At 36.1% G+C, this 12112-nt stretch overlaps 1 protein-coding gene across 4 annotated transcripts in view; it reads right to left on the bottom strand.

The window, feature by feature from the left end:
• Nucleotides 1–12112, bottom strand: part of PDE5A (phosphodiesterase 5A) — a 51400-nt gene that overhangs the window by 15902 nt on the left and 23386 nt on the right. For all 4 annotated transcript variants that reach the window (XM_088527686.1, XM_010225939.2, XM_010225938.2 and 1 more), the window contains exons 4-9: nucleotides 11364–11435; nucleotides 10268–10357; nucleotides 9344–9481; nucleotides 8211–8278; nucleotides 5971–6079; nucleotides 3037–3121 (exon numbers count right to left, since the gene is read on the bottom strand). In XM_088527686.1, coding sequence (XP_088383812.1) covers nucleotides 3037–3121; nucleotides 5971–6079; nucleotides 8211–8278; nucleotides 9344–9481; nucleotides 10268–10357; nucleotides 11364–11435 — 562 coding nt within the window. The remainder of the gene's footprint in view (nucleotides 1–3036; nucleotides 3122–5970; nucleotides 6080–8210; nucleotides 8279–9343; nucleotides 9482–10267; nucleotides 10358–11363; nucleotides 11436–12112) is intronic.

The following is a 12112-nucleotide window of genomic DNA, read 5'->3' as shown; positions in this document are numbered from 1 at the left end:
AAAACCATAGTTTAATTTGCTATGAATTGCTACTACTCATGAATTTGCATACTACATTTTATGAAGAACATCTTGCAGTAGAAACAGTAATCTATTAAATATATATTAAACCAGTAAAAATGAAAGGGAAGATAACTCTTTAGTAGGATGTTTCCAGAATATTGTTACTAATTTTTATGTTTCCTTGCTTCAGCAAGATTTACATTGATATAGGAGAGCAGGACCTGCATGCTTGCCTCAGGTACTTAAAGTTTGCCACTATAAGGTCTGCAAAGCCAGATGTGCTCTCTGCTTATGGATAAGGAAGGAATTGTAACGAATACTATTTTACATCAGTGAACATAATCAGCAGCTACCATAAGGTTTTTGAGGGCTCATGATTTTTTACATGGGAATATATCTACTATTTTAGCATTCTTCATTTTTTGATTAAAATAACCCTTCAGGTATTTCATTAAAGGAAAGAAAGTCAGTGAGGGATCGTGTGTGGTCTTCCCTTTTAACAGAATGTAGAAGTATTAGAAATAAAATGCTGTACACATGAGAACAGTGTTTTTAGAAGAATATTGGCCTTCTCTGTACAAGCTTTAATGTGAAAATATAAGAACACTATCCTGATGCTTATGCTATCCTGGAAGAACACTGTCCTGGAACTTACTTTTTGCATGGGATTCTGCTCTAAAGAGATGACCTGTAAACTGGTGGGGTGGGAATTGTCATGTCTGAATATTGCGAACAGAATTCTGAAATTCAGCAGACTGAAACTACTACATAATTCAATCATAGTAAAAATACAAAATTTCAGGAAAAAAGAAATCACTAAGAATGAGATTAACTTTTTCCTGGCAAAAAGAAGCTGACTGTCTTCTCTGAACTCACTCTTCAATATCTGTTTAGTCCTACTTAGGAAATTACAATCATTTCCATAGCAATGGTGATATAACAAACACAAGATTTTTAAGACTCAACAGAATAAGACACAAGAGCAAATGAACTCTTAAAAGACACGGATTTGGGGTATCTGTAAATTCCTCTTAAAAATGAAGATAACTACATGTATCTTCATTACATGTATCTTCAGTACAGTAAATATACTATGTAATGTATAAGAAAAATACTCTTTAATTGAAACAATTTCAAAAGCTTCCCCAAACCATCAAGGGGTCCATACCCCAGAGTTAATCTTGTACTGACATATACTTACAAAACCACAGAAAGATTCTATAAAGTTTTCACCTGAAAAATGCACAAGTCAGGAGAATAAAAAAGGTTTTTTTTTAATTTCTCTTGCTAGTCAAATTTGCTTGGTTGTGTTGTGGACAGCTTCTCCCCCCACCATTTGCTCCACTTCCACTCCCCAGACTCTGGTCTCAAAAATACTAATCTTAAAAATAAAAAAGGAGACCTATAATTTTCTTGAATAGCATACAGTACACTAAAGCAACTTCTAGGGATTGTTCCCAAGGCAGCTTCTTGCTCTATTAAAGATATGAACATTAGCTAGGCTATGGAACCTTAAGAGATTTTGAAGAATATTTCATATTGACAATTATTCAGATTTGAAAAGCCCACAAAAATCAATAGGCCAAACTGAAACATTCAGTTTGAATGCATATGAGCATGAATGCATCCACAGCATATGAGATCAGATGAAACTGTTTTATCAGTAGCTAATAACATAATGAAATAGCTATAGTTAAAGCCCCAAGAGTTCAATCTTCATTTTGGTCTTCCAGGTCTGGTAGAATATTTGAAGGAAAAAAAATAAAAGCCTCTTCATAGAAGAAGCTGGCATCAAAGGAAACTTCGCAGAACTAATTAGGTAGCAATGTATGTCTGCTTTGGGTCTTCAAAAAATATGTCTTCTTAGAAAAAGGGCCTCATATTTATTGCAGACATTGATTAGGCTGAATTGTCGTAATTTACAATGATAATTACTTGAAGACAAAAAGATGCATCTTTGAAACTCTTGCCAAATTTTGTAAAGATGAAGATGCTGAACTCAAACTGCTATCTAGAAATCAGTACATTCTGTATGCTTGTGGAACTTACTGATGCCAGGAAAACAAACTTGCATTTATTCTACTCCCCTTAGGACAGAGAAGTCCTGGTAATTTTCAAAACCATGATCCTCCATTGTCTAAAGTGAATCTGAAATCCAGAAAAAGTCTTACAACTCATTAAGCTTATTGCCTGAAGTGTTGTTAGGACCTAGTCCTCAAAACTATTTAGGTGTATACTTATCTTTGAGGATCCGGACCACAGCCACTTAAGTATTTTTAGGGAATTAAAGACAATTAATCTTCTAAGTCTCCATACGGCTCTAGGCCTTTGTGGACCTAAGTGATGTCAAAATATTTCTGATATTTTTACCTCAGGAATCCAGGGGTGATATGGCCACTCTTTAACATAGAAGAAAAAACAGAAGGAACACAGGAGACACTGCGGCAGGTATTTAGAATAACTTTAAGCACCTAATCTAGTGTTTTAAAATAGGATTGTAGACACAGATAGAAGCAGGTACCTCTGAAAGGCAATTCACAGCACCTAAAGTGAACATCACTTAGTCTTCTAACGTGTGTAGTTTTCGCAGCCAAGTCTCCTTGCAGGAGAACAGCAGTGCCCGTGCCGCTGAGCTTGCCTTCCCCAGGCTGCCGCCGCTCTTCCGCAGAGCGCAGCACTACCGGCCTGGAGAGCTTATTTACTGGTACACATTTTCTGCCTTTCACTGCCGTTTGAAAGGCTTGCACAAACAAGAATGAGATCTGTCCCTCTGAACAGGAATCTATGAAAATAATTTTACTTACAAAATTTTATCAAATGTGAAGAAACTATAAAACCAGAGAAATATCACAGAGGGCTGTAGATGGTAATTTGGTACTTAAGCAATTTATAGTCAAGTTTGCAATAGTCTTAGTCATGATAAATAGGGATTTTTTCACATGCTTTTTGATTCCATGCTGCCAGGGTTTAACTGTGGAGCATGTAGCATGCTTCTTCCGTGAAATGTACAATTGTTTTTGTAAAGTTACCCACCTATCACCTTATTCTTTTTTCCGTTTTTGATTGGTGTACACAGCAAACTCGTTATGTGTTGGTTTACATTTTCTGCATTGTCATTCTGTTAAGCAAATAAAAAAAAAATACAGTTACAATATTACAGACAAATTTAGTTCAAGTGTCCAAAGTGAAAAAAACTGCAGAGCTGAGATCTGTAACTGTTCTTGGTCTACATGTCTACATACTCTTTTTTTCAAAGAGTTTTGCACATCTTTGGCTACTCATTATAATAAACATTGCATTTGATACAAGCATTGGTGAATAATAATACAGATGTTGGTAATCATTCAGTAGGAGTTTACAGTGATTTGTGGCCATGAGCTACTTTGGTAGCAGGTTTTTTCATCAGAAGATACCTCTTCCATTAAAATGACACTTGTGCACACTTGCAATATACCAGTGACCGAAGAAGATGTCATAAAAGAACCATGGCTACACCTGGCATTCTTATTATTATGCATTTAATGATACTAAAATTTTCAGCAGCTGTTTTGATTTGTTCAAGATTCCTTAATTAAAGAGATCTTTAATCTAACATGGCTATGAAATATGCCTTAGTGGGTGAAAGCATGATCCAAAGCATGACTAATTTTCTAAAAAGGTCAACATTTCTGCAGTCTTGTCTTTGCTGTGAGTTTATCTCGTGTTCCCAGTGAAGGAAATTGATTTATTTGGGGCAGGGAAGGGAACGGTGAAACAAAAAGACAATATATTTTTTTCCAAATATCCAATGTGAAAAGTTGTTAATTCTTTTCTGTTGCGCTTAGTCCTGGAGTAACATGGCAGTTGCTGAGAGAAATATGGTCCTATCTCTGACTGCATGTGAGGCAAAAAGGTATGCACTAATATTTCAGATCCAGAGATTTTTTGTTTTAATATTGCTGCTTTTATCTGTGGTGTTGTGCAAGTGGAGTGGTCTCTGCAGGCAAATGCACAAATGCTTATAATGGGAAAAGGAAGGTAGGATTCTTTGGAGAAAATCTGAAAGCTAGATCGAGCTAGATACTTCACATAACTCCAGGAATTTATTAATTAGTAGCTGATTATCAAGAGAAGAGATGGAATACCTGACAAGTAGAATTTCCTGTTTCGTGAACTGTGGTCTGGGAAGATGACATACCTGTGAAATTAGCTGTAAAAGAGGAGCTCCTGTATCTCTCCCTTGACCTCTCTAGCAAGGCCAGCTGAGAAACACTGAAGTCGAGCTGTTTTATGGCTACTGTGAGGAGAACCTGCTGTTTCATAGTGAAGTTCAGATGCATCATAATTCAAATTTGACTTGACTGGATACATGACCATAGTGCATAGTGCTTAAAAATGCCTGACATTCATTCCTAAATGAACAGGAAGGAGGCTGTATAAATGAACAAGAGCAGGGGTAAATGGCTAAAAGAACTGGTATAGATATTCAAGCTTTGTCTACTCTGCATTAATTTTGTTGATTTATGGAGGAACTTGTACATCAGGGTGCTAAGGCTTGGAAGGACAGCAGGGAAGGCACAAGCTAAGTAGTCTGAACTTGAGGGAGGCAACAACAGGCCTCTGTCATGTAAAAAATGAGCTCTGTGCTCTGTCTAATATAACCACATAGGTGGTTGAGGCCACCCAAGCAGCTAAAAAGCACCAGTGTTTGTTCGTAAATTGAGTAAGGATGTCATTGAGTGCTCTAAAGAAAGTGGCAAGCCAGGGTGTTAGGGCACCAGGTACATCTTGGACTTCCCTCGTGTCAGGGTACCTCAGCTTTAAGAAGTCTTGAAACTGCTCCTATTCAGTGGTGGAGGTGCAGTCACAGTGACTGCATTGACAAAGCGGAAGGCTCTTGTTTGGAATGACTCTCAAGGGTTTTGTTTTGTTTTAAAATGTCTTCAAATAGCAGTCTGTTTTTTATTGATATAATACAGAACATCCACCTGATTCTGCTTTTAGATTCCACTCTCTCAGTTAAGACTTTGGGTCTTACACTGTGAAGTGCTGAGCTCTCGATTCCTGTGTCACACAGTCCTTCATAGAATCCCACTCTAGAACAGCAGTGACCAGCAGTGAAACTTTGCACAGGCAAAAGGGGAAACAAAGGTGTGAACCTGCCCCTCCTTTCCACTTACTGAAACAATCACACTGTATTTACTGACCTTCACATTGTGCAACTCAGAATAAAGAGTTTGGCAAAAACTGAACTGCTCCTGTAATACCACCTCCTTCCTCTTATTACCTTCTACCTGAGCCCCTCCAGATAAAAGGCTTAGATATAATGAACAGGTATTTTTCTAGCTTCTGTATTGAGAGAAAAATAGTTAGAAGTTTGCTTTTTGTTGACAATGACTTTAAAAGGCATCATGACTTTAGCCTGAATCTTGCCAAGTGATCTTTCCTCCTAATTCTCTCATGCCTGTGCGCTCACTCAACACACCATACCACAAGCTGACACCACTTGAAGCATGAAGCATAAGCTGCCAAAGAAATGTGAAGTTGTTCCTTTTTCAAAACAGCAAAGAATTTGTATCCATAACATTAATCTTTGCCAGAACAAGAGAGAAAGGAGGGAACGAAAGGAAAGGAACTTCTAGACCCTCCCAACAACCACAATAAACTACAGAGGGTTACTTTGAAAACCTCCAGCTGTTCTTTGCTGATGCTTTCCTTACAACATACTGAGCTACCTCTCAACCTTGCAGTGTGTATTTATTGACAAACAAATGTTAGGCTTTTTTAACTAACGTTGTAGAAAAAACACTGATTACCTTGCTCACTGAGTATTGTATCATTTGCACATTGATAATGAACTCGATAAAAAAAACTCTGCCTTCAGTTAACAAAACAGGAATAACAAGAGGAAACCAAAAAAAGATTGAAAAGAAAATTAGAAAAATGTTTTCCATTACTGAATTTCAAACCTAAATGTATTTTACTTACAGTCCAGGGAAATCTTCCATCTTTACAAACATCTGGGATGTTGAGTGGCTCCATTGTATTCTTGACATATTCAGCATACATATAATTGATTTTGTTTGTATCATAGTCCCTGTAAGAGAGAATATTCCTATTATATCTGTCATATAGCAATGGATTTTTTTCCTGTATAAAGTCAAGGAAGATATAACAGTACCTATATGATGGAGCTGATTTCAAATCCTGTCTCCTAATCCAGCTGCCATCAGCATTCCATCACAAATCTACCATGTCATTTATACACTACACCATTTTTTTACTTTTCTAAAATGTTAAAGAAGCCAGAAACACCAATTTAAGAAATAAAGAAACTGGCTTATGTAGATGAAGGATAATGAATGGACAAAAGAGTTGCTAGTGAAATTATCAGAACCTTTTAAAAATAATATTCTTTCACAAATCTGGAAAAATTCACCATCAGGTAAAATTCACTGAATGCGGCTGGTAACACCATGAATTTTCTGATTCTAAGTTCATTTCAAATGTCTTTTGAAAGAAAATTTGCGATCAGTTGTTTGAGGATCATATTATTGAAACAATTTCTTATTTTCCAAATCAGGACATCTAAAAACGTATCATTACAAAATCAATCATTTCTCTCCTATTTTTATAGCCATGATTTATTTAATTTAATGCATTCAATTCTATTGACCCACCCCTCCTGTTTTGGAGAAGGACATGTCTTAATATGTGCTCATTCCCATCAAGTCTCTGCAGTTTCCCTCTGATACTGCATTTTACTTTAGTTATCCTTCTCCTTTAAGTGCATTTCCAGGGGATATTGCCGTACTGGGGAAAAGGAACTGTTCTCTCATTATTTACCTTGGCAATATATGATGACACCCTGCTATTCTGGAAACCCATCTGATTTGGGGTTTACTCAGGGTCCTTGATTATACAATCAGCAAAAAAATTTCTCTCATAAGCAATATTTCCCATCTGTGTCTGTACTTGTGTCTTCCCAAACCCGTGACCTTAGAGCATAGTAAAAGTTTAAGTCTGGTAGCTGAGTCATAGTACAGGCCTTAGCATAAGGCCTCACGTAACTGAGTGCTCTCTGCTGAACAAGATTTAGATATGCAATTAAGTCTCCAGCATTCCCTCCCTATCAGATATAATAGCAATTTAATAGTGGCCCATGCAAGCAGTAAATTAGATTTGGAGCACATTAACTAGTAAGCATAAAAGGAATAATGAATAGAAAAGATACATTCTATCACTTTGTCATTCTCATAGTATAAAGGAAGAAGTAAACAGGAAATTTCCCTTTTATCCCTGTGAGCTTGCTAGCCTTTTGTACTTCTCTAGTTTCTGATCACATATTGTCTAAGATGGTTAATAAAATCTTAATAAAATCATAAGCTTAATAGTTTTTACTTGCTTATGCCACACTCTTGGGAATTAACTTTCAAACATGCATAGTTTTAAGTTCATTGCAAAAAAGGTCTAGTGGATAGAGAAATCTTCACTTCCTTTCTAAACACTATACACATAGTAGTGCATTTTATATGCAACTATGTCTCTGTCTTTTGACATTATTTGAACAGCTTTTTATGACAGAAAGCTAACAGACAGTAATTTTCAAAAACAGAATACAGAGGTTTGGACTATGTATGGAAACTATTTAATTTGTGTTTTTGAATTCAATCGTTCCTAACTCCCTTCGTCCCAACTGAATTTCTTGATGGCTTCTTGAAAACAACTTAAGGACTTTAGTCAATCAGTCATGTTCTCTGACTCAGTTTCCCTATATATAATATGAGAATAGTGTTTATGCTTTATTACAAGTATATACCCTTCATTTACAGAATTTTGATAAAAGTCTTAAATAGAAGTACTAAGACCATAATATCTACTAGAGTAGATGTATCTACAGTAGACAGCAGTCTATACAGATTTTTTAGAGAACAAGAAGAAAAAGATATTTACATAAGTTAGAATTACACTATAAAAAACAGAACTACAAAACTATGATTTTCATAGGTACTGACATGTGGCAAAGAGAAGAGAATACACCATATTCTGCATTCAGTATGACCTTTTTGGGGCAACAGAAGTTGTATATGTATATTTCAGGGCAAATCCTGCTCCATAGAAAATAGAAGTAATATAAAAAAGGGTAATTTTTTCCTGGAAAGGACCTTAAAACCTAATTTCTTCAACACTCTCCTGTGATATACCAAAGTTTAAATATATTGTTTTACCTCTTCAGATTTTCAGCTGAATCTTCTAATTCCTCAGATTCCATGTGAAACACACTAGAAAATGAATCCTGAAATATAAGAAGGATTTTTTGGGGGGTGGGGGAGGGGGTACAGAGGTAGATTGGAACAAGTCATAATAGCAGTCATGAAGACAAAACAAAAAAAAATGTTGTGATTATCTACACTAATCTGTAATAAAGGCAAGTATAAAATTATTTAACTGCATTTCACATCTAGAGTCAATAAATTGGGGTCCTACCACAAAAATATCTTTAAATACATCTTTAAATATCACTGAAGTCTCTTCACTGATCATTCCCTCTGAAAAGAATTGCCTGTGCACTTGCGTGCAGGAGTGACTCTCCTACACTGAGAAAAGTGATGATGGCAGATAAAAAAAAAGCGAAGACAAGAGCCATGTCTGTGCCACAGGACCTGCAAATACTACCTCACCTCCAGGTCTTAGTATACCCATACCCATAAAGAAGAGTCAAAGTAAAACTAGGAATGCCAGGTCAAGGCCGAGGCACACAATATCCTGCTTGTTGTTAGGCAGACTATTTTCCAAAGAAAAGAAATACAGGTGGGCAGATTGGAAAGGAACTGTGCTTTGCTCCAGTGAGCCAGGATCCTGAGACTCTCCACGATCCTGTTTAGATACTCCCTGTGTAGATAAATACAAAAAAAAAAAGAAAAAGAAAAAAAAAAAACTGTCAACACTGTCAAGAGTCATTCTGCACAGCAAGTAAAGGCCACATTGTTTTTCTTCAGCCTTTTCTGTTTTTCCTTCCTTTCTCAATAGCCAAAAAAATGAGTTATGGAACAGTTGTACATTCAAGATCTATGCCATAAGAGAGCCGCCACACCGAGTGGAAGAATGGGGAAGAGCCATGTGGGGAACTTCAAGCCTTAATTTGCCAACAGGCAATGCAACTTGACTGCATAAAATACCAGAATATGGCCTACGCAAAGACCTAAGCCTCCCAAATCGACACCTAACCTGAGTGATTCTATGGAAGCAAAGGCAGAACATGCAAAGGCTACAGAACATACTTTGGGGAGGAAATGCTACCCAGGCAGAGGGGGGAAGCCCCTGGTCCCAGGGATAAGCACTTCTGTCTCATACTACTCACAGTACAATCTTCATCCACTATAAAAATGGTACACCCTTGCACTTGCATGAAGGATATTATAGTGGCAGCTATTTTCTTCAAAATTACTTCCAAAGATTGCTGCTCTTCAAAAATCAGGCTAGCAAGATCAAGAAGCACCTGGAAAAAAAAGCCCTTTGTGACAATTTGACTAATTATGTTAGCAATAATAATAATCACTAATTTCTTTGATTATTCCCATGAATCAATGAAGTCAGCTTGTACTTGTGTGACAAAAATTAAGTTTTGGCTTAACAATCATTAATACCCAGTATGACAGCTTTGATGGAAGAAGCATAGTTAGCTGTCTGAGGTTTCCAGTGAAAGAGACGAAGACACTTAGGCACTAATAGGCCAGTGAGCTAAGGAATTCATCAGGGAAAACTTGTGAAGTTCAAGCAGCACACAGTATTTTGTCCTTTGCAAATCTAATGGTTTCCAGTGGCTCGTGTGTGTATATTGAAAATAGCAAAAATGATACCTAAATTACTTAAACCTTTGAAGAGAATTATTAGCTGTTGCAATTCTAGTAGATCCTAATGAACTTTGGTGAAAATACTGTTACAACGCAGTATGGCAAACCTCTCAGCTGCAGTCAAATTATATTCCCTCTTTCCCCCACAATGGAATCAATTTGAAACATTATCCAAATTTCTACCAGTTTACTAACACTGATAGTCACTTGGTAACTCAAACCTAACAGAAAATTTTAAAACAACTGCTACTTAGTTACTTCTTCAAAACCTTTTCATACTGAACTTGGCAGATATATTCTACCCATAAAGGCCATATTCTACCCATAATTAACCTATCAGTAATACAGAAAGAAGCAAAATACAATTACATTAATTAGTAGAAGATTTAGTTTTGTATCATTCCTGAAAATATTGTGACTGTTTACCATACCTGGTTACGTCTGTTTTCAAGCAAAGATGTCTCATACAACTGAGCGTTGTGAAGAACAATGCCACAAAATGCCAGATAAGCAGCAAAATCCTGAAGACAAATAACATCTAATGAAGATACTGTCTCACAGCATCTTAACACTATTCAAAGACAAGCTACTAAAATATCTTCTTGTTTTCTCCTTGAAGTATTGATTGATTTTAAAATTTTTTTTGGTGACATTCAATGCTGGCATTCCCTCAAGATTCTCCTCTCCCTTTTTAAACTCACAGTCTTTGTAGTTTATCCTAGTAAAAGTATGAGTGGAATAAGAAACAACAGAGAGGAATGAACTCATTATGTAACAACACAGATATTACCCAGAAGAGCTGAATTTAGACAATCTCCTGGAAATTCAATCTCTTAGAAAGCAGAAATAAAATTCTGCTAACATAGTAAAGCCAAAAGTTCTTTCCTGTTTGAAATGAGAATATTTCTGATATCCTGCAGATATTCATTATGTACTTTGCTTTAAAGGGGAAAGTTTTAAAAGGGAGAGTATTGAGTTGTTGTTTCTGAGGATTAAGGCAGTTCCTTCCACCTCAGTCCAACCACTCTTGCTATCCCAATCTAAATGCGAAGTTTGTCAGTGTTTGAAAAGCAAATGCAGTATAAGACTTTGGAATTAAGGTGCTTTCTGCACTTCTGGTGGTTTCCTATATGTTTTGTTTATAATTTACCCAAATATTTTTTTTAAAGTTTAATATTCAAAATATGTATTGTTGGAGTTGCCAGTAGACTTAAAATCACTTCATAACGTTATAACAAATGATCTATTAAAAGCTAGAAAACTGTTTTCCAGGATGTACATTTCGAGTAAGTCTGTGTTTTAATGATGTAGGATAGATACTATGCTGATCCAGAAATTAAACCACTCGATATCTATATTTCTCATGACCTCATAAAGCAAGAAATTTACAATGTTACCAGTAATTTTTATGTTTTTGGAGGTATTTAAACTGTAGTGATTTCTTACTTTTTAATTAGCATGAAAAATAAAAATAAAGTCTCCCTCCTTCCCATACAAGAATGGGACAGAGACATTCATCTTTCATACCTTTTCATCTTGTTCAGTGAAAGTCCCATCAATTCCAGATTTCTTATTGATAGCCTGAGCCACACCAACAACCTATTGTATTCAAAACAGAGTAATTAGATGGTATTTAGGATCTGTCTCTGAATTCTGTTTATAGGCATATTTATAGAAGATACTAAATAATCCTTACGTGTATATTTTTGTTTGACTTTTGGAAAAGAGAAAATATTTAAACCTATTTTTCTTTTCAAATGTATTCATATTTCAAATTGCTGAGCATTAATCTGAAATATCAAAAAACAACAACAACAACAACAACAAAAAACAAAAAAGAAAAGTGGGACGTTCTTGGGAAGGTTGTTTTAATCTAAAACTTATTCTACATTCTAGAATAATCCTCTGCCAGAAGGACAGCAGTGGTTTATGCTTCTGTATTCCTAAGCCAGACAATTCAACAGCTCTCGTTAATGTTCCCCTGCTCTGGAGTGGACAAAATGCCCTTCATGCCAAGTCTGACGACGTTTCCATAACGTGGCCTCCTAACTGGAGCTCGGCAGAGGGTCCAGAGTTGGGCTCTATCAGTGTTTCTGCATTGTGGGAAACCAGTCACATGACTTTTCTGCAGAATGGAAATTTTGTACACAGATTTTGTTCTGAGAGACTCAATACTCAAACTAAGGATTTTGTAAAGGTTAAGCTTTTACTAAAACCACAGTAAAGCAACACTGAGAAGAGATATTTTATTATTCTTCAGATGAGTACTTAGACTG

This window comes from Tinamus guttatus, unplaced genomic scaffold (assembly GCF_059628265.1).
Source record: "Tinamus guttatus ecotype Peru unplaced genomic scaffold, ASM5962826v1 Tinamus_guttatus_pri_ptg000288l, whole genome shotgun sequence".
NCBI classification, from domain to species: Eukaryota; Metazoa; Chordata; class Aves; order Tinamiformes; family Tinamidae; genus Tinamus; species Tinamus guttatus.
The sequence above is the reverse complement of the archived record's forward strand: the minus strand, read 5'-3'. Positions and strand labels throughout refer to the sequence as shown.